The sequence below is a fragment of the Apteryx rowi genome, unplaced genomic scaffold (assembly GCF_003343035.1).
Source record: "Apteryx rowi isolate R43461 unplaced genomic scaffold, aptRow1 scaffold_142, whole genome shotgun sequence".
NCBI classification, from domain to species: Eukaryota; Metazoa; Chordata; class Aves; order Apterygiformes; family Apterygidae; genus Apteryx; species Apteryx rowi.
The window spans coordinates 946,397-969,292 of NW_020447664.1; the positions used below are offsets into that span (position 1 = coordinate 946,397).

Here is a 22,896-nt window from a genome sequence, read left to right on the forward strand (position 1 = left end):
GTTCAAGTCTTGATGTCCTTTATCTTTCTGTTGATCCTTACATTACAAGGAAAGAAGATTGAGTGATTTTGTTAAATTGTTTAATTCCAGTAGTTTTCATACCTAGTTCTTATTTTTAAACAACATTCTTGTGAGTGCCAGAATATTGTACATGGTTGCTCATTCAAGGAGCTTTTAAGTTTGTCCCTAAGTATTTATATTGTTGTTCCTTATGGAAATATTAGACCTTATGAATGTCTGACTCTTATTTTCAAATCAATTTATTTCATGTATATGCACTATTTCCAGTGAAAAGTCTGCAGAAACAGTGCCTTTGGCCTAGGGAATGCTTGCTTATGTGCGGCTATCCCCCTGCCAAGCACTTATCCATCTGTGATCTGTGTGCTATGTTCAAGAAAATGTGCGTTGGTATTTGCTACAAACTTTTTTGCTCTACCAGTTTGCAAGTGTGATTTGTGTCTTTTTGTTCTCCGTGGGCTTTGYGTCACGATGGGCTCTGTTTACTGGTTAATAAATTTCCACTCTTTCGAATTAATATCCGTGTGCTGCTGTTGGTACTTCGCTGAAGGTTGGTCTTGAGAGCACTATGCTGAGAGTTACTAGAACTGCCTCTCCCTCAAGTGTGTGCGTGTGTGTGTGTGTGTGTCTGTCTGTCTTGAACTAGTTATAGGAGATGTCCCTGGGCAAGACGCTGCACTTGCGCCCAGCCTCCCAAAAGTACATTTTCTCAGTCCCTCTTACCTTTTTGGATGCTTGCGCTTCAAGCACTCTGTTTAGGGTACCTGCATAAGTGGTCTTAACAGAGGCTTGGGAAATTGAAGAATAATTTGCGTGTGGGGTACCTCACATGCATTCAGCAATGAGTGTCGCATTCAGCAATGTGTGGTTTTCTGTTTTATTTTTTTCCTTCTGGCAAACAGAGGAGCAGTTCCTTTTGCTTAACTGGTGCTTTGCTTTTCTGCTTTCTTAAGTCAGAATTTTTAGACTCTTGGATTGGGCCTTATTACCAGTCTGAAAGATGCATGCTTTTCCCACTGATGCTTTGCGGAAGTGAAAACGTGATGTAAGCGTTCATAGTAAAAAGTCTTAATAGTCAATGTGAAGATGATAATGAAAAATATCTGTGGCTTGACTTGAACACACAAGGTAAAATCCTAGCCTTGATAGCCGAATGGTGTAAGATTTACCCTGAAGTTCCATTCAACCTCAGCAGTTGTTTTCACTAGCATGTTAAAAGCTTGTTGTTGTTGCTTACTGTTTTGTTTTTTTTGGGGGGGGGGGGATTAACTTTTGAGATGAGAGAATGACTTTGTCCTCCTTGTCCTATAAAGGCACCATCTGTCTGCAAAATAAAATTTGTAATTTTTAGGAAGTATTGTTTCCTTATTCCCTAACTTTTCTTTTTGCATTTTGTTTTTTTCTTTTTCCTCTTCACTGTATATATGGCAGAGTCAGGGAATCAAGTGGTGGAAAGTTGCAGAAAGTTTCTGCAACTTTGTCTTAATTTTGTGCAAAGAGTTTGCGTGTGGAGCTCGGCAGTTGTGTTCTTTTCTTTCACTTTATAACCTTCTCAAGCTGAAGTTTGATAACCAGTATTGATAGTTTAATGTGTGGTGCTTCCCTTGTCTATGTACGTGTCCCCTAGGCCCCTTGCCACTTCCCCAGATCTAGGTTTAGATAGTGAGACTTATTTAAAACCATTTTTGAAGTTGTAATTTTTGTATGTGTTTAATTCAAAGCCAAGATGTAACCATAAGACACAAACACCTGTGGATAAATTTGACTTTTGACATTATAGTGTATGTGTAGTAGCTGCTTTATACTTGAGACTCGCATGGGTTGCCAGCAACTGTGATAGCTGATGGGCTGCTGTGTGTTATAATACAGTTGTGGACAAGTGGAGTGGAAAAAGCGTGCCAGCACGGAGTCGTGGATGCTGGAGCAGCTGTTTCTTTAGGCATGTAGTAGAGTCTTGTTTGTTGCTAAGTTAAGCTTTATTGTGCTAGAAGATGTGCTGTGAAGAGCAGCTTTTTGAGGGACAAAAAAGGAGAGAGAACAATCTTGCACTAATGCAATGCACCATAGACCACTCGACTCGATTTTGAAACTTGTTTTTTAAACCGAAAGGGAATAGGGAGAATGTTCTAGGTCCATACCTACCCTAGTCTAGAGTTTGCTGATGCAATGTGTAATCAGTTTGGCTAGTTGCACATCTTGGGCCAGAAGTGAAATGATGCAGACAAGACTTGAAGCGTTTGACTTTTCGCAGCTGTGCTAATGAGGCTGAGAAGACAATGCTTGTACACCCAGACTTTGCCTCGTCACTGCTTTATAGCCTTGCARAAGGAAATGCAATTCTAGGCTAATTCAAGGCTCAAAATAGTGTTTCTCTTGCAATATGCATTACTCTTTCCTTGTCACTTGCTTCTCTCCCTGTTCTACATGGAATATTCCATTCATTACTGCCTCAGAAATCAGTTATTTTGCAGTTCGCAAATGCTGAAATGACGTGAGAGGAGTAAGACTTGCTTGCAACCATAACTATTTTTGAACAAGAGCTTCATTTTAGAAATTGTAACCGCCTAAGAAAAGCTGATCTGAGATTTTTGGCTGTAAAATAATTTTGCATTGCATTTCATCAAATGATTCCCTGTGACTCTCATGTGTTAGGTAATCCTGAAAGAGGAGTATATGAAATAGAGTATGAGGAAGCACGTAACTGGTATGGAATGAGATTTGGTATCTTTTGTAGGATATTTTCAAGGATAAATGCAGATTTTTCAGGCATAGATAATCAAAATAGGTTAGCCTTTTTTGAAACATAAGCATTCTTATTTTAGCTTAGTCTTTTCTTTTTTCTTTTTTTTCCTCCACATTGTTTCTACCTCTGATTTGAATCCAAAGGGAGACCTGGCACAGATTCTACTGTTTTGGCTATCGAATAAGTGTACTTTCTTTCATTCTGTTGAGCTGGTGTTTAGCTGTGATCGAAAATAGGCGTTTTAAATGTTTGGAAAAATATCTGCTGTGCTGAAACAATGGATTGCTTATGCATTGTAACAACAAAGGTAAGATGATAAAGCTTTTGATTAATGCCTGCGATCTTGGAAGTTCTTGTTGAATCTTTCTTTCTATTTTTGCCTACCAATAATGAAAATATTGTGATAGTTTTCTAGTGGTGATTTTTTTAAACTTTAACGGCACCAATTGCCAAAATAAATGCTGTAGTTGTTGCTAAGAACAATCATAGATGTTCATTCCTGTAAGAGCTAATTATGCCAGTATTTAAAGACTGCAGTGTAGTAGAACAATCAGTTTTTTTAACATTCGTCAGTGAGACTTTCCTCTATAAAAATTCACTCTCTTTAAATGCGTTAAAATAGTAGTTTGCTTTTTAATCTGAAATGAGGAATTCCAAATACAGGTTTGCATAACCTTTATCAGGACATGTTTAAAATAACCATCAAAGAGGAAGAAGATGAATCTGGGGAAGTCCCATTAGGGATGGATATATTTGAATGTTCTGCAAACTTGACATATTGCTGCTTAGTGTCGTTACTCCTGTGCTAGGATAAAGCTTTGTGTGTGATTGTTGTTGATATAGTCCACTTGTAACTGCCAAAGATGAAATGATTCATAGACTGAAAGTAGATTAGCAGTGTGCTTGTGAAATATGGATAAAGGTGAGTTTGGTTTTTTGGAAGCTTTTTTCCTGTAAATAGTAAACTGTTCTCTATTGCTCCCTTTTTCCTAGATGTTTAAATAGCTATAAGTTTAAAAAAATCTTCTAACAAACTGCTTCCCCTTTTAGCACTTTTTGATCATTTGGAAGCAAAGTTAATACAAGCCTCCTTCTCAAGAAGTAGAATAAAGTTAAACGTCTTTGAGAATATTTTGTGGGTTTAGTGATAGCTTTATAAAACAGAAGGTGAAGATGCTTATGCGTGTTCCCTAGAAAGAAGCACAACAGCTAGTAACACAGGCTAATTGGAGTGGCTGAATTCACCTTGTCTGTCACCAGCAAAGAATTCTTTCTGCTGTTCAAGCTGTTGTTCTGGAAGTAAAACATGCCTTTTAAAGCCATAAGTTTGATTTTAGCTACATTCAATTGGAGCATTTTTCCCTTATTTCCTTTAAAATACCTCTAGTACGGTGAGAGCAGGAACATACTTTCATTCTTTGACTTTGGTTATGTAAATATGTACCTTAATTTTGTTGTACTCATTAAAAAAAAAAAAAAAAGGCTCAGCTTCAGGTTTCTCCTGTGCATTTACATACCTTTATTTCCTTAAAAGCACAAAGTAATTTATATAGAAAATTAAGCCAACAGAAAACGTACTCTGGATAAAAAGATGTTTGTTTGTTTTTTTAGTATGGTCAGCCTGGCCATATAAGCACTAATCCTTAAGAAAGGAAGACTGTTAGCAAAATTGCTGCCTGGCAGAGGAAGCGATCATCCCTTCCACAAAAGCACGGTCTTAGGTTGGCTTAGGTTGGTCATGCATTTCCACCTGGGGTTATCACCACTTAATCCCTATTGTCCGGTGCGTGTCAAGTTTTGACCTCTTTTAGCTAAATGCTCCTGTAGTGCCTTGCAGCGTCAGTTAAAGCTGTTGATAGTGAAGCTGTTAAAGGGACTGTTTGTTTCCCTTAAATGTGTGTGCTTACAATGAATTGGAAGCTGTAGTCTTAGGAAAAGTATGTTCCTTAATGTCATGCATGAATCTACTTCAGTGCAAAGGAAAACAAATGTATGTGACATAAGTAAAGCAATTCTGAAATCAGCATAGGAGAAATGTATGATAGGGTTGGAAATAGGATTAAGTACTTCTTTCTCTGCCTTGTGTGGAAGCCTTTTTGAAATAGTTCTGTTGCTACTCTGTTTCTGAGTAGCAAAGAGAAGAAATTGGCCAGTAAGATGAATTTTCTAATAAATTTGAAAGATCTTTCAGAATTTCATTTTACAGTTTTGTTTAATTCAGAATAAAGACCTTTTCATTTAATGGCAAACATCTGTAAACTACTTTCTGTGCTGTCTTCTGAGGTCTAACCAGTTTACTTTGCCCTAATCTAATGCAAAGAGTACTGATGAATACAGTCTTTTCCTCCTTATGTGGGCACATTTGGTTTGGTGTAGGTAGGCAAATTTGCATCACTGCAACCATGGATACTATTAAGAGCAGGCACGTGGGCTGTGCCTACAGTAATGATTTTTATTTAAGTAACAGTTTTAAATGAGTACGTGGCACTTAAAAATACAGAATATGAAAAACCTTAAATTCCTGCAGAAAACCATTTTTTTGAGCAGTCATTCTTAGCTTGCTTGTTCAGTAGTATACTTCCACTGAAACAGCTGAGTTTAAAGACATTATTTAAAGTTTCTGCAAATAATATTTCTAGTAAATTTGTAGTGCAAAAGTGTCTTGAAACAAAAATGATACAAAACAATGATTAAGAAGCATGCTGCTTGAACTATGCCAGAGCAATGTCTGTCTAGCCCAGTACCTTATTTCTGACAGCTTGCTTAGTGTTAGCTTTTATAAATCAAAAGGTAAAGATGCTTATAGGTCTGGCTAAAAACAGGTACCATGGGAAAGGGGCAAGCATATGTGATGTATCACCCTAATATCATGGGAGGAAGATAAAGCTTTTTTCTGAGGTTTTTAAATTTAAAAATCAGGAGTGATTATAATTTCAGGGCCATCATTGAGTCACTCAGATTGGAAGTGATCTGGTCAAACCTCCTGCTAAAAGCAGGGTCAACATCAAATTCAGACAAGGTTGCTTAAGGCTTTGTCCAGTTGGGTCTTGTAAACATGTAAGAACAGAGACTCATCATCTCTCTCAGCAACCTGTTCCAATGCTTAATCGTTGTCATAGTTTAAAAACTTTCTTTTTTCCCTCACATGTGTTTAACCCCCTCTGAAATACCAGTATTTCCAACAGTTGAATTATAATAAGACTTGATCTCATCAGAGTCAGTAAGTCGCACGGTGTGAGTATATTTAGGTTGGAGGAGGTGGTGAATACAGCAGTAGGAGACTGGAGAATTACTTTCTGAAATCAATCCCACAAGTAAAATCTCTTTAAAATTAATATGGCCCCTGAAAAGTGTCTGAAGTGGGAACTAACTATCATCTAGCTTATGTAGAGTTGCTTCTGCGCAGGAGCAATTTTCAGAATTTTGGGGGAAATGATCAGATGCTTCTCATGTCAACAAAGAATGCTTCCTTACATGCGGGGAAAAAATGATATATCATAGTATCTTGTCTGGCTATACTTGCAAATAGTGCAGATGGAAAAAATTATTATTACTATATTGAAATTACTCTGGTTAGATAAATAGAATCAAAGAATAATTTAGGATACAAGGATTCTTGGGGTGGGGGAGTCATCTGGTCCAGCCCCCTGCTCAAAACAAAGATAACTTCAGTGTTAGATTGGGTTACTCAGTCTTGTCCCACTTGGTTTGGAATATCTCCAAGGCTGGACACTACATGACTTATCTGGGTAACGTGTTCCAATGTTTGGCTGTCCTCATTGTGAAATTTTTTTTTTCCTAATACCCAGTTGGAATTTTCCTTGATGCAACTTTTCTGTTGTCCTTCCTCTTTGCTGTGCACCTAGTTGAAGGCACCACCTGGATCCCCCTTAGCTTTCTTCTTTTTCCCCAGACTGAGCAAAACCTAGCTCTCTTGGCCTCTCTTGTTATATTATGTGCCTCAGCCCCTAGCCACCTTGGTTGTCCTCTGCTGGACACACTCAGTTTTGTCAATGTCTTTGTTAATGAATGCTGGACAGTTTCAGTCTTAGTATTGGCAAGGGGCGGGGGGAATCTTTTAGTGTTTTAAAAAAAAAAGCTTTTTTCAAAGGTTTGAGAATAGTATTTCAAACTGGAAAGCTAAAGACAAGTTTTATTTTGAAATGAGGTAGGACAATTTAAAGTTCAGCAGCTCCTGTGCTGTTTACTTCTGCATCTCTTGCAATTTTCACAACTCCATGTGCCCTCCCAGAATCGTATCAGTGTATTTCAGAGGAGCTGGTGATCTTATCTTGGATAACTTTTCAAGTAGGATTAACAGGAGTAGCACAGTGAAACATTCATTCCTAATTAGTTTTGCCTTGCTGTACCTCTTTGCCTATGGAAGAATTCAGTTAATGGTTTCATGTGTGACGGTGAACTGATTTTTCAGGTTGCTGCTACTGAGAGTGTGTCTACCCCTTCTTACTGCTCACCTCCTAGGAACTTAGGAGAACCCGACATGCTTTTCTGCTGGCTAGTGAGTTAAAGCAGCTCATGGAAAAGTCTAAAGAGCACTAGAGATACTAGAGGGTGGCTGCTGGGGTGAAGAAGGGAACAGTACTGAGCAGCTGAATTGGCTCAGCTGCCTGTGAAATGCAGGTAGAGTGATCAGACTTAACAGCTCACCATTTTTTTTTGGAAGGAGAGGGAGAGGAGAGCAGTGGTTCTCCCTCCACCAGAATCGAACTGCTTGGTCCGTTTGGTTGCTCATGCAACTGGACTCTGAGTGAGAACAGCTTTGGCGTAGTCTCCTCTGTTAAGGAAATAACAGTGGAAGGGGATTGAGTGCTATTGGGGAGCTGAGCAAAACAGTGGGAGAACAAATGTAGGGTTTGTTCATAGTTGGATATATGGTCTCTGACACGATTCCATCAGCCAGCAGAGGTATTTAGATCTGATGGCAAAAAAGGGCCTTTTCTCTCACTTGAAGTGAGATCTCAGGATGGCTGAGCTGACTGGTTAGGCATTCCTGGTATGGCACTCGTCAGCTTTGTTGCACTAGCTGCCACACTGCTTAATCGCTTCATTTTGCAAATGCGGTAAGTTGCACAGGGATCTTGTTAATGTGGGGTTTGGKTTTTTTTTCTTTTTTTCCTCTTCGCTCTTTGATCTGATGCTTAATCATAGCTTCACATATTGTCAGCGGATATTAATCAGACTTTTGTATATGATAATAACATTACTTTATTATTCCTAAAACTGGTACTTWCCTGACCAAAAAATGTAGAATGTTGAAGACGTGCTTTAGGTGCGGGCTATCAGAATATATCTGCTCAAGTGATATTCAGCTTTATCAGTTATATAAAATACTCATTTGTTCTCCCCCCGCCCTCTGCAACGACAGCTCTTTGAAGAGTTCGTGCTGCCTCATCTTGTGTGGAGGAGGGAGGGATACTTGATCAAATTTTAATACTTGCTAAAAGTATAACTGAAGGCTGCTCTTGTAAAGGTCAGCGTCGGCAGGTGTCATCAGCATTCCCGAACTCACCTGACCACCCAGCACAGCATGAACAACCCTTGGGGCATTTAAGTGACAAACCTGTGTGGCCCTGAAGAGCAATTCTTTCCCATCTGTTGTGTGAAAACATGAAAACAAGAATTACTTCCTTCTGTGTGTGTGCGTGCACTCCAACAGTGGGTTTACTTGGGGCCGTGAAAGTTGTAATATGTATTTTGAGRACTTTTGCTCCTTCCTCATCTTGGTGAGACAGAGTGTGCCAGCCACCATTTAAAGTTCTCAAATGCGCTGTTGGGATGTAGGACTCTACTGCGGTGAATTTTCATCCATCTCTGTGGCACTTGCTTTCTTTCCTATTGGAACAGCAGTCAACGTGATAGTTGCGTGCAGCGCTCTGCATTCGTGGTGCCTTGTAGGATTACCTGATGAGGGTAATGCCGCGGAGAAGCGCTTTGTCTGTGTGTTGCTTATGCAGTGGATGGTGTGCAAGTGGTGTCGCTTCAGCTCCGGAGCTCTTGACAGATGATAGAGGCGCTTGTGACTTGGGTTCTCGCAGCTGCCAGGATGGTGTGTTGGCCAAACGTGGTAGCGCTGCATGCAGAACCGAACAGGCAGACTTCTTGCATTCTTGCGCTTGCTTTTTATTTACATCTGTAATAGCTCTGTTGAAGCCCCTAGAGTTATGTAATGCATGAACGTGGTCCATTTTCCTTGTGGTGTTAATAGATGGCTTTTTATTTTTGCACATTTGTTGTTTCACCAGAAATGTATAGTAATTAGAAATAGTGGATATTTGACTTGTAGTGTATTCCTGTATCTTTTTGTAAATGCTTTACATGGAAGAGACTTATTTCTTACTCCTCAGTTCACTTTTTTCTACTAAAAACATTATTTCGCTTATGTTTGGTAAAATGCAACCATTCATCACRTGATTGAGGCTGAAAAATCTGCTTTGATTGCTTTAGCACAGTTCAGTAAAGTGAAATAGTGGCTTAATCAACTACACTTCCTCCAAAAGACAACAAATGTCTTATGTAATTCTACAGCTGAGTATGGTGATGTTGCTGCAGTAAAAAAATGAAAAAAGCTTTACACTGTTTGCAGTTTGGTTTGATAATAATTTAACTCTTATTCAAGAAGCCTGAAGGAGAAGTAGCTTATTACATGAAGTTTTTATTTCTTGAGCTGGTGCTTTCATCTTCCTTTAGTCTACAAAAATGACTAGTATCTAGTGAATACTTTGGGTAGCCTCTACTTGCTTTTTTGTTTGTTTGAAGTTTGCCTCTTTGTTTATGCTGTAACCATTCCAGTTAGCTTAGAAGAAGTGGTTAATTTTGTGACCCACTAGTGATAAATAATCTTAAAAGCTGTTAATAGAAAACTTCCTGGAAACAAGCAGAGTCTTCTGTTTGGTGAGAAATATGTGAATTGTCCTATTTGTTTTCTTCCCAATAGGTTGTTTAGTGTCTAATGTACACAGCTAGTTTTATGTAAGTAACTGAAATTCAGATGAATGGAAAAAAAAATTGCGTTTGGGTTAGAAGTAGCATGGTGATGATCATTCTTCTTTTGATCTTATTCTTAATTGGTTGTGATGTACCCCTTGGAGACCATTGCAGTATTTCCGAGGAGACAGAAAAGTGTATTTTATACAGTGTTAGGTAAGTGCAACTCTGATTACTGACATATACAGCTAGGAAGAAGTACTGCGAGACTGAGGAGGAAAGTGGAGGTACTGTCTGCCAGCAGCAACCCGGACAGGGGGAGGCTGGAAGAACTTCTCCTGACTAGAGGAAGAAAGACCGAAAGGGGGTATGTTTCCAAATTACAAAGGTAGCATGGTTTTCAAATGGCCAGACATTAAAACAGGAACAAAGAGTAAGCCAAAATAAATTAAAGCTGGAAATTTAAAGGTTTCTTGCTGCTAAAATAATTGGTTCCATTAAAAGCTTTTCATACCAATAATATAGAAAAGCCAGTTCTTTATGTTGCAGTTGGATCACTTTAAGAATAGTATTAAGGTTGTTCATTAGGGGTTTAGCTTGTTTGTGAGACTTAGCAGAAAAATCTGTCTTGCATTGCATTATTTTAAAGGAGAATGATGGAATTTGGGTCGGATCCAAAGATGAGGATTGTTATTCATCTGAAATAATGGAAGCACTATTTCTTGTAGCTCTTTCTATTTGATGGTGTTAGGTAGGAAAGTTGATTTTAAAATTCAACTTCCTAATTGAAATCATTGGCAATCTAGAAACTTTCACCTTTTCTCCCATTATTTGGAATGTTCATTTATGTATTACTGAGAATGTAATCAAAACGAATCAGCTCACCAGTATGACACAAACAACGTACTGGAATGCAATTTTTGGCAGCAGACTCTAATGAAGGAGATGAAAAACTTTGTGGTGGAATCAACTTGTATTTTCTCTGATTTTGCATTTGCATGCTTCTGATGCTTGTATATTACTGTAGATTTGGGGGGTGGTGTTTTTGTAGGCTAAGTGTGGTGCCTGTAAAATGAACRCTTTGGAAAAAGGGATGTAGTTTACTGTAGGCTCCTTTGCATCTAACCTCCTTTACTACTGTGAGCAAGCAAGGAAGTTTTTAGATGAAAAATGGAGAAATGCTGCCCCCTACTGTTTATAAAGCGTTTTTCTCAAATTAACAGAAGCAGGCGAATGCAAATGCCAGCATTTTATAGGACTTTGCAGGGCTTCTCTGCCTTCCAAGATTTGAAATATGTGAGGAGACCCTTTTTGAAAGGTAGGGAAGAAAGCAGATTTCTGCTGTTAAGTTCTAGTGTACTGAACTAGAATTATATTGTTGGGTTGACAGACATACAAAATATTGACAATCATAAAACTAAGTTCTTAGTTGATATTTTTTGTTGTCTTTTATTCCTATATTGCTTCGAAAATTCCCTTTTGCACTTCATCTTTCCACACCCATAGTGCAAAAAAAAAGCATTTGCTAATTTTTGTTAAATTATCCTCAGCTAGGGATTTTTTTTTGTTTTTCAGACATATCTTGTTACTATAGGAAAGATTCTGTATAATGGGAATGTTGGACAGGGAGGGTTTTTTTCCATTTTCTTTCGTAGCTTGTCCTCATCTGTTTACGTATGTCTTYCATTTTTGATTCTCTAACTCTAAAGTAAGTAATATTGCATGATGAATGAGTGCTGTGGTTACCCACAACCATACTTCAGCATGTAAGTATGTTCCTGGGATCAGCAGTGTGAAATTGGTTGGATGACATTACGTTGTTCTCCCATACTGTTGATACCAGGTGCAATAATAATCACTGATATAAGAATTTGCAGTTAAAAAAAAAAAAAAACTTTTACAACTGAAGCCATCACTACTTTTATTCACGCACTATGTTCTATAGCGGCAAATATAGATAAAGTGCTATGAGAACAATGAAAGCTTAAGGAATAAGCCTGTCTTGTGTGTAGATTCCTTGTCCCCTGAAGGGTCCTAATCTATTTAAAATAGCAAACTGTTTAGGAGCTTCAGTGATTGCTCTAGAGGAAGATTGTAACACCAAAAAATCCAGGGACTGGGAAGTGAATCTTGGGAAGCTCTTTGAAAGCGGTCAGGTTTTAAACTGAATACATTTTGTTTGTGCTTGTGTTTAGGAAGTTCAGAGTTCTTTGTCCTTTCTCCTTCTTGGGGTTTTCACTGAAATGTAGAAAGTTTTGCTTGCTTTATTAAAAAAAAAAAAAACAAAAAAAACCCACTTTTATCAAGTACTGTCAGTTCTGTTAGAGGTTATTAGCCCAGGTGCAGTAACACACAAATAAGCCTAGCCATTTTAGGACCAAGAGCAAAGTGAACTGCATCCCAGATATTAAGGTGTTATGTATCTGAGCTGACTTAAAATGAGCCAGGTTTATTTTTCATATGGTATTCTCTAATGCTGTTGTCTTTGGGAGGCTTAGATATACCACCTCATGAGCAGGAATATTAATTCCTTGTCAGAACTGCAAATATAAGTGGATGTGGTTGCAATGCATGTAAGCTTCTCCTTTGTAAGCAACTGATATCCAAAAGTAGTTTTTCCTCCTTTACTGGATTATCCCAGCCCTCATTAGCCTAGGCAATGGTTGTCTGTAATATGAGAATTGGTAACACTAAACTCTTTCTTTGATAGTCTGTTTTTTGTCTATGAAATATTCTTAAAGGGCTTTTTAAAAACTCTTTGGCATGTACTGTAGTGCCCTCTTCCTTGCTGAAGTTAAGCTTGCGTGATGTCAGCAGCACAAGTACTGTGAAAGTGTCYTTGACTCTGTACCATTACTTCCTTTATAACATCAGATAAAGTCCCTATACATGCGAAAACAATTTCGGACCTGCCTTCTTTTGTCTTTGTGTGGCTTCTATGGACACTACAGTACACCAGCGCGTTATACCTATGGCAGGTTTGTTTTCCATCCTCTTCCCCCTTCTTGTGGTTCCCGTTTGTCGTATTAGCATGTCTTTTTTAACCAATACTCAAGAGGCCCAGTGGAAGCCTTAAGCTGATCTGAGCCTCAGATGTTCTGCCAGTTTTAGGTGAGGTAATTTGAATCCTTCATGATACAAATACTCTCAAAATGAAAAGATACAGAATCTTGAACCAAGAGTTAATAAGAGCTCAGCTGGCAAGGGTCTCTCCCATCAGTAGCTTCCCACTCCCCTGCTGACCTGGTGTTGCTGGAGGGGGCTGGGTTGGGCTGTTACCTGTTGTGTCTGTAATTGTGGCAATAATTATGCCGTGGTTAACCTTTCTGCTTTTCTTCATGCTGGACTCTTCTCCAGAAACCACTGATGCATCCCATGTCTCACGCACAGTTCTTTCCTTTTCCTTCTCTTTGCTACAGCRAGGGAAGGAATAACGGCCTTCCTGGTGCTTTAGTTGAGTTGCACTTTCTATTGGTTTGGGGAAGTTTGTAACAGGATTTGCAGAAACTAATTCTTAGCTAAGTCTGATTTCACAGCAGATAGGTTGAACAGCTTTAAGATATGCTGTATACTTCAAACAAGCTACTTTTTTTCTTTTTTTTTCCTCTCTCACCTCCTAAGAGTTACTATCTTAGCTCTGGTTTAGTTCACAGAAGTACTTTTCCTCACACCGTGACTTTCATGCTTTTGCTAAAGTGTCAAGCACCAATGTGAGTATTTTTACTAGAGCTGAAAAAATATTTTTGAAAAGGAAATGATAGGACTCTACTGGACACGAATTTTCCAGGTTCAAAATTACTCTTGAAAGATGCTCTTTTTAAAACCTCTTACCTGAAATAAGGATAGTGTCCTTGAATTCCTTGATTGCCTCAAACCTCCTCTTTCAGTGGTGGCAGTGGCATAAGCCAAGTAAAAAGAGCTGGTGTTTCCTCTGTGTCCTGACTGCTTTATCAATTGATCAGCTTGTGACCCTGTGGGGAAAGAGCAAATCACTTAAGTGATTTAAAGTACTCATAATCCTATCAAAATACCTTCGTTAATTTACTATGTGACATGATTTTTTTCATGTACTACCTGAAGTCACCTTCAGATATACACAAAGTATATCTGTTATTTACTGTTATTTTTACTGTAGCAAAGGATGTTTCTGGTGCCTTCTCTCAAATGATGATGTTTTGGGGGAGGGAAGAAGAGGCAAATGATTTGGGGTTAGTAGCTGAGATGTAACTAAGGTAGGATAGAATAAGCTTGTGGTCAGGATAATGGCACCTGGTAATAATAAAGGATGTAAAGCCTCATTGTTTGAATTCCTGGCAAAGTTTGGCTATAATTTGTTACTGATATTTACTGTGAGAATAAGTGTTTTAACTTGCATTAGTTAGCATTAAGATCATTTGCCTTGCCATAAGAAAATGTAATTTGAGATTCCTTTGTAGACCTCAAGTTCAGGTCAAGTAAAACGGACTTCTCATTTAAGCTGTTCTGTCATGGTGATTAAGCTGTAACTTGCTTTTTGCAGTTTTTTTAAAAGGCATAAAAAATTTGTTAACTCCTTTCTTTCAGCTTGTTACAATTACCCATTTCCTCCTTACTTGCAAGCTATAATTTCTGAAGGTGTTACTGCACTGACTACAATATTAATGGACACAATGTGAGAGAATGAGTCTGTGCCAACAACACCAGAAATGCTTGGGAAAATGCATCTTAAACAGCTGGAGAGAATTGATACTCGCTTTCCTTCGGCTGTCTTGGCTCTGCCCTAAACAACTTCTAGTCCTCATGGACTCTTACTCATCCTGCTGTCTACAACCCTCAGATCCATCTCAGCAGAGCTACTGTTCAGCCACTTGCTTCTGTGTTTGTGTGCGTGTGTTTTGTTTTTTCTACCCTTGCTGCAGAACATGGCACAGCTCCTTGTTGAACCGCTCAAGGTGTCTCCTCGCCCAGTTCTCAAGGCTGCTGAGGTCCTGCAATTTCTTGTGTTAGCCTTTTCTGCTAATTGAGTGTTGTCCTTCAGTTAGTTTGGGCCCTTCAAATCCTTGGTCTCTTCCTAGCTGTCTCTTCTGAGCCTTTTTGCAACTCTCCCTCAACCTTGCCTTTCAGTTTCCAAGGCAATGGCAGGAATGTCAAGGGCCTGCAAACAGCCCTGTTGTTTCCAGTCCAAACAGCGGTGTTCCTTATCTATTCTCAGTTAATAACAAAGTGTAAATGACCAATATCCTTCCTGTCTAGACTGAGACAGCCGCCTTAGCCCTTTCCTCTAGCACTTTAAGATGGAGAAATGTATAAAGTTGGAATGCAGGCTAGCAAGTTCTTCCATCCATAAGGGTCTAAAGAGTAGAGTTATGGATATTTTTCCATTTAGAGGGAGAAGTCACCCCTGATTTGACCATTTCCAAACCTGTTAGAATGACAGAAGAAATACAGTGCGAGAATGTTCCCCTTTAAAGATGGTACCAAATTTGTGATACAAAGACTTTTTAAAAATAGTTGTCTTGTAAAACTTAGTGTCAGTCCTTCCTCTATGCAAAAATGTATGGCAGATACTTGTGCATCACTAGAATATTATTGCCTCCTAGCTTATGTCTTGTTCTCAGTAAACTACTTTTCAATAATTGAACCAAAATCTGTTTTCACTGTTTGTAAGGCAGTGGAGGTCTGATTGGAATTTGTCTCTAGGAACAACCTTCTTGCTGTCTGCAGTGGAGGGGAAAAAATGCCATATTGAGCATTTCATCTCTACTTGCTATGAGAGGCTTTCAGCCTCTGCTCTGAATGTGCTGCATCAAAGCAATAGTACAGAAACACACCAAGGTGCTGTCTTTTCTGGGTATTTTATAAGGGAAGCATAAACAGGTATTGAAATGAATTTGGAGTAGTATGAGATTTCACCAGATAAAAAGCATATGTTGTTAGTTATATTCACCCTACTTTGTTTTCAGACTTATGGGCCCTTATCTTTCCAGTGGAGGGACATTTGCTTGATTAATAGTTTGAAAATCACTAAACAGCAGTGCTGTTTTTCATAGCTGTGTTGTACAGACCACTTAAAAAGTGGTTCACTCCTGAAAACTGCTGCTCCAAAAGGAGTTCTTGTCTTTCAAAAGATAAAACAGAATGACTAAGATTATGAGCAATCTTTCAATCGCTGGAGAGCGTATGAACATTCTTCAGTCTGCAGTAATCCTTTAGAAGATGTTAACTTCCTCCCTCTGCCCCCCACCAAAGGTTTTTGCATGACAGGCTGAATCAGACTGGGCTTCTGTCCCAATCTAATGAATGAATGCCTCGGGAAACTGCCATTTGGGAGGATGTGCTTATTCTAGCCAGCCCAAGTGCTCCAGGGAACTACTTGGGGACTTGGATTGATTCTTGCTCCAAATTGCCCTTTACACTGCAGGGAGTAGCCTCAGCTAATCTGAATCATATCGTGCAGGATCCAGTCTTTTCTGCTGAATATAGGCCTTCAAAGTATAGCCTCAGTTCATGAATAGTCTTTATCACTTGAGTTCAGAGTCCATCCTCATCAACCTCAAAATGGGTGGAAGCTGCATTTGGATGTTGGGCAGGGGGGAGGGCAGAAAGAAGGCAGTGAAGCCTTCCAGTCCCTCAGAAAAGGTCTTAATGGGCTTTTATGTTTATCTGTTTTATCTTTGGGATTGATTGCCTGTTGCTCACTAGAAATCTTTTTGGCTGGATGGAACTATGTAGATCTAAATATATGTACTTTTTTCTTCCTGTAGACAGATGGGAGCAACACCTCAAAGGCAACGCCTGAAAAATCACATACTTTCACTGTAAGAATGGTTTCAGCAATAGCTTCTGAATGGTATCCTTCTACCTCTTGCAAGGATCTTGTAGTTCTTCAGTTTGGAAGGACTTTTCAGGTCATACCATTTCTAGACATGTCAAAGATGTTTGAAGTAATGTAGTATTTTAATTTTGGGGGAGGATTTCCTAGCTGGGTTGTATTCTAATCGGAGTACAGACACCTTTTTGTGTGTGTGCGCACGCACCTGCCTCCAAAGGTGCAGTTACCAACATAATCAAATTCCTTTTTAGCCATGACTTCAAAAGAGGAGGTCAGGTAGACTTCAATCTTTATCTTCTGCATTTATATCCTTGTTATTGGCTCTAGCCTCAAGTCTTGTAAAAGGAACCACTTATTTTCAGCCTATTTAAAGGTGTTCTTCCAATGTTGGCAGCTTTCAGCTAGGAAGTAATAAGGCTGGATTACAGATTTCACAGCAGTCATACTAGTCAGTTCTGTAACCTCAGTCTATATCTAAGGAATTTCTTTTGTGGAAACTGTAAAGACTTAAATGAATGCTCYAGTACTGCCAGAACACTTTTAAAACATTAGGAGAAGGAAGAGATTCTACTCTCTGCCTCTCTTCAATTCCAAAGCATGATGTTTGAAGGCCTTCGTACCTTATAAAGCATGACTTCCTATGACTTTTGCCAGAGTGTGCCACCATCTTGCAGCAATAAACCGTGAAGCTTTTTTCTCTCTTCTCYCCTTTAGTATTCTTAATATCCTTCTCTGAGAACTGCCTGTTGTTGCTTATGCAACCTTTACCCCCGCTTCATGGGGTTGTTACTTACCTCCTTGCCTGCCACCTACTGTTATGAAACTTGTAGGTAACTGATATCCTCGGAGACCTCTACCCCTTTGGTAAGTTTGGTTGAAATTGGCCARTTGCTTTAGAATTACTAAGAGGCAGGGCAGGGGCTGGGCTGGGACAGGACACTTGAATGGTATGATTAAATAAAGCTCCTTTTCCTTTGAAATCACRTTTTAAATTCCTAGGAGTACTGTCCAGTGCTAATTGTCAGGAAGGTCTATTTTTGTGAAGTTTTGTTTCTGAATGCTCTTGAGTGTCACTGTTTTGCATTTCCTATGTTGAAGCTTGATTACTTTAGCATGTGGAGTACATCATAGCACAGAYACCTCTGGGTTCTTTCTGGTACGGCAGTGGTTTTTCTCCTCTGTTTTGGACTGAAGAGAGCTCCAAAAGCAAGTTTATAAAAATGCCCATGATAATGGTTATTCAGTGGGGAAGGAAAGTATTCTTGTCTGTTCTGGCTTGACTTATCAAGGCTTATGAAGGACCTCACCGGARTGTTGTCCTAGATCTGTCTTCTGCTTAACAATTTAAGACTTGGAATAAACTGGGAGAGAATCGTGAACACTCACTGAAAAGTTTCTATTCATAGGACCTGTTCTGGGCTCAAATGCCACCGCGGGGCAAGTTTTGAAAAATGCCACTATTAATCAAATTCCTGTTTCCAAAATAAYATCCCACCTTCCTTCTGAAGTTATTTGGGCTATGGTATCCTCCAAGATGTTGGAAACTTTAAGACACAAATAGCTGCATTTACAACATGCTGATAGTCCCAAAGAAGATTTTTCTACCATTGCTGCAGTTGGTCCTGTCAATGGAAAGGATTCTCTCTCAATTTTTGTGCTTTCAGCGATGATTGTGTTGAGCACGTACGGTTCGCACCGAGTGGGCACTGCAGAGTTTGCATATCTGAGAGCATTAAGCTCCCTCAGAAAGGGGGGGGGGTGTTGGCCTTCTGAACTGAAGGTGCAGCAGTGGCTGTTGATTTAACTTYTGTAAATGTGTTCACCTGCCAAGCTGACAAAGGGTAGCTGCTGTTTCTAGGGTAGCTGCTAAAGCTATCTTTTGCAAGGGGAATTTTCAGCTMATGGTGTTTTCAATAAATAAACCTGTTTGCCTGAAAATACTGTGCAAATGATTTTTCTGGCATTTTAGGAGCTTGCAGAAACAAGTAGTACATTTTTTTTGGCTGCTTTCTCAAAATCCATTTGGACAGTCATCTGATATTTCAGGGAATTACAATGGCAAAGCCAAAGAGAGCTTCACAGATGCTAATAGATGCAGTTCACACCAGACATCAGTTGTTATGAAACTAGTGTTTGAATTTCATTTATCTTAATAGAAATCGCTTACAAAATTATTACTCTTTGAGTAAGAAACAGAGTTATAGCCATTAGTTTAGAGCTTGCTTTTAAGATGAGGTAGTCCTAAACCAGTATTCAAACTTTGCACAGATGAATTTGCAATTCTGTTTCCTTTCAAGGCCATATGGTGATCTGTACAGGCCAAGGTTATGTAGACCAATGGTTAAAATAATAGCTTATTTGAAATGATTCTGATGCTGAAGACAGTAGAAAAGGGCCCAGGAGACTTGGTGCACACATTTTTTTTCGTGAGTTCTGTTAAGTATCCTGAAAGCGTACTAGCTGAGGCTCCTGCGGGAGGGAGACCTGAACTAGAGTCCCAGCAGGTTGCAGGTGCATGCTGTGGTCCGTAGGGGACACATCCTATTTAAAGTATGTTGGGCAGTATAGTCTCTTCCCCTTCAGGCTGCCATTCTGAACAGTTGCCAGTTTGTCAAGATAGACCTTCACTTGCCCATGGCATTAAAGACTCCAGGTCTCCCAGTTCTCATGAGCTTGACTCCTAACCTGCCTGTAGGAGGATATGGGTGGGACACGTGGATGACGGAAACATGTACCAGTATGTGGATTTCACTGTGCTCTTCAGTATAGTCTGTAAGTGTGTATAATCACGGTCTCGGGTATAAAGTTTTAAATCAGTGTTACTTTTAGTTATTATCCTGTTTTATCTACCAGTAATTTTTCTTGCTGTTCACTCTTATAAAAAATGCAAAGCTATGTAGCATTGGTATTCACATCAATCAAGAGCAGTGGACAAATGCTGAACAGAAGCATTATGTTTCTGAACAGGCTGTGATATTTTTTGATGCTGCTTAACTCTTGAGTTTCTGCCTGTCTAATATCGATACTGCTTGGGGAGTCTTGGAAGTAGCAGCTTTCTCATTTTAGGATAGTAACAGATTAGTCTTGTGCACTAATTGAAGATCTTGGTGATATTGATGTTCTCATTGGGCACATGGGGACCATGTATAAAATGAATTGTTCTTATTTCAAGTTTATTCAGCATGTTTACTTGTCTTTTTGTGGTATTTTCATAGCATGATAAGTCATTTTAGTGCTACCACTTCAAAGTAAACATCAGTTTTTAAAAGTTTTAAATTGGCTTCTTAAGATTGTTCTATTTAAAGCTGTCATTTTTACATTTCTTTGTATAACTTAGGGTGAAACTATCCTAGGCAAGAAGAGAATTTAGGTTTTTGTTTTTTCCGAATTCGACAAATGCTAACTTGCATGGAAGAAAGCAAAGTTGCTTGAATGCTTACTCTCTTTGAGAGGAGAAGGGTGACGTTGCCTGGTTTGTGAGTGGATTTCAGTGAAGTTTGAAAGTTTGGGGGAAATGACAGAACTGTGTGAATTTGTGGTAAAAATCGGCGCCAACAACAAAACTTAGTTTGGAGWTAAAACTTCTTTAAGGGCTTGAAGTTTCTCTGTAGTTTATAGCTTTCTCAGTGGGTTTACAGTGCTTGATAATATACCTTTTTTAAGTTGTATGTTGCTTGTTTAACAGTAATTTTAATAGTACTGTTATTTTCACTCTAAGGAAGACTAGATCTGAATGGTGAAATTACTACTTTTCTTAGAAGCTCTTTTTTACAGAAGGGGACCCATTCTGYCAGACCTCATAATACATAGAGTAAAAAGCTGGCTGAAAACGGTTGGAGCTTTTTCTGAGTTTCTCACATACTTTCACTGCTTAAGATGTGAAATGCAAATATTTTTCTGTAGATAACTACATATTCCTTGCTTTTTGTATTTTAAAACATTAATTCAACCTTAAATTTGAATTGGAGCAATAGTTCAAAAAAGAATGAATACAAATGCATCTCTTTAGTGCTCTAAAGTAGATTCCCAAATATTCTGAGTAGATATGTTTTGCTCTGCATGATAACACACAAAGCTTCTTGAAATATGCAGTTGAGAACGTTATTTGTTCATATTTAAAATAAAAGCCTTCAATGAGTACAAATAATTCTCTTGAAAAAGAAATTGTCATTACAGTTAAATCTCTGGATTTAGTCAGTAAACTATATAGGAATATATTTTAATTTGACAAGCTTAAATGCTGTATTTTTAAGCGTATGCATGCTGAGATGTGATACTCAAAAGTTCTGCCTTTGTATAAAGGTCAGGACAATTTTGCAGTGTAACCATTTTATTTGTTTACAGCTGCAAATATATGGCTGAAAGCTTCAGATGCTTTACGTAGTCTTCATCAACAATGTAGATGCAATTGCCTGAAGTTACTCGAGCTTTCTTTTCTGTTTTATATCTTACTGAAGGACTCCTTTGTAGATGCGTACACCATATTTTCCTCTTACTGATTCTTCTATGCCTGTGGCATATTAGAGCTTATACTTTGTGCATTGCAAAGAGCTATTTCTGCAGCATTCGGAAACTGCTTTTGGCTCTTTGCCTTTATTTGTTGTCATGAAACTGGCATGGACTTTTTTTTTTTTTACGTTACGTTATTACAGTGTGATTAGAGTTATGGAAATAAGCTGGGTTGTTGACTTGTGGTGCATAGCAAAGGTGTTTTGTGGGACAGGAACATCCCTGAGTTCTTGGGGGAGTAGGCAATGGTCTATGGCTCTGTCTTTCCCTTCTGCATTTCTGTTCCATTTTTGAGTGGTATTTGAGTGTGCGTTTAGTTCTGTGCTGTCCTATTTATTCAGACAAAAGCCTGTATAGTGTAACCCCATCCAGCTGCAGAAAATTTTTTTTCTTTAAAGGTTTCTCATCATTTTATTATATTTCAGACTACCCTTGAATTTGAATGTACCTGCAGGTAAAACTTAACCTAATGTGGCAAAACTTGGACAGTGTCTATCTTCCCTCCACCCCATCATGTTATCTGTCGTCTTTGTTTCCGTKTCCATGATGTTTAAGCTGAACACTTGTGATTTTTCTTTTGGTCCTGCCCCTACTGCTGTTCTTGCAGGCAGATAATGACCGACTACTGTAGCAAGCCAGGTCTAAGGCTGTGTGGTGGGAAAGTGTAAGTCATGGCACACAGGGGAAAGAAAACTATGCTTATTAGTATGGAAATGCTGCTGTCCTCTGTAGTCTCTGTATCCTCTACTAAGAAAGAGGTCTTCATGCAAATGAAGTTTATTTTGAGGTTTACTGTGGGCTGAGCTATACTTCTTTTTTCTCTCCCTCCCTCCAGACATCTTGCCTTAGTTTTGGTTCCCTCAATTTGCACATTTATATGAAGATGCCTAGTATAATTTATGAAGCTACCAGCTTCTGGTGCTGTAAGGGTGCATGGCACTTCTACACTACATTAAGCTCTCTACCTCAAGAGGGACTTATCAGGTTACCAAATGAAGTAAAAGGGAGATGACAAAAGGGACACCTGGCTGCTAGAGGTACAACCTTAAGTGAACAGACATTTTTAAGAGGAGAGGGAGATGCAGCAAGACTATTCTCTGAGAGTCTTAAATACTTTTTTTAAGTGTCATTCAATATAATTAAGAAATGGATGTGATGTGATTTAACATGATATTCCACTGAAAGGCTTGTTAGCTTATGGTACAAGAACAGTGAAATCACAGAAGGATATGTTTTTGATCAAATTCTATGATGTGATATGCTATAAAATGTATAAATATATTAAAATCATATTTTTGCTGTAGGGACCTCAAAAAAAAAGCAATAAAGTTTGTATCCTTTTAATAGGGCCTGATTTAAAAAAAWTTTTTTTTAAGAATTTAGTATATTTGAGACTTGTTAGCATGCAACAAAATCTTTAGGAGACGGACTATATTTACTTATTTTCTAAGGAAAAAGCCCCCCCCCCCCCCCCAAACTGTCTTGATTTGCAAGATGCACAGTTGCTTGAAATGAAGCCGTTGAACAAGAGCTCCTCCTAACCACACTGATGCATAGGCCGGATTATTCATGCTTTCCTATAGACCGGGGGGGGGGGGGAATTGCAGTTTCTCGTTTGTCTGTTGAAATTGGGGAAAATCCATGCATTTCTGCAGCCATGTCTGTATTCCTTCGGTAGACCACGAGGAGTTTTATTCGGCAGTTAAAAAGCCTGCTTTAACCCGTGCCAGATAACGGTGCATTTCTCATGTTTGAGCACGGGGATTAAACCCGGCGGCTGTTCACTCCGGGGCTGCCGCTCCGCCCTGAGAGGCGCTGCGAAGCGCCGGGCAGCCGCTTCCCCGCCGCTCCGCGGCCCCTTCTCCCTCCC

At 39.0% G+C, this 22,896-nt stretch overlaps 1 protein-coding gene across 7 annotated transcripts in view; it reads left to right on the forward strand.

Moving 5' to 3' along the window:
• Positions 1-2,991: 2,991 nt before the first annotated feature.
• Positions 2,992-22,896, forward strand: part of DLG1 (discs large MAGUK scaffold protein 1) — a 151,248-nt gene continuing 131,343 nt past the window's right edge. For 3 of the 7 annotated variants that reach the window (XM_026058032.1, XM_026058036.1, XM_026058038.1), the window contains exon 1: positions 2,993-3,068. In XM_026058032.1, coding sequence (XP_025913817.1) covers positions 3,039-3,068 — 30 coding nt within the window. In that variant the 5' untranslated portion in view covers positions 2,993-3,038. Of the gene's footprint in view, positions 3,069-22,896 lie in introns of all 7 variants that reach the window. The other 4 variants (XM_026058033.1, XM_026058034.1, XM_026058031.1 and 1 more) reach the window with 3 other exon arrangements.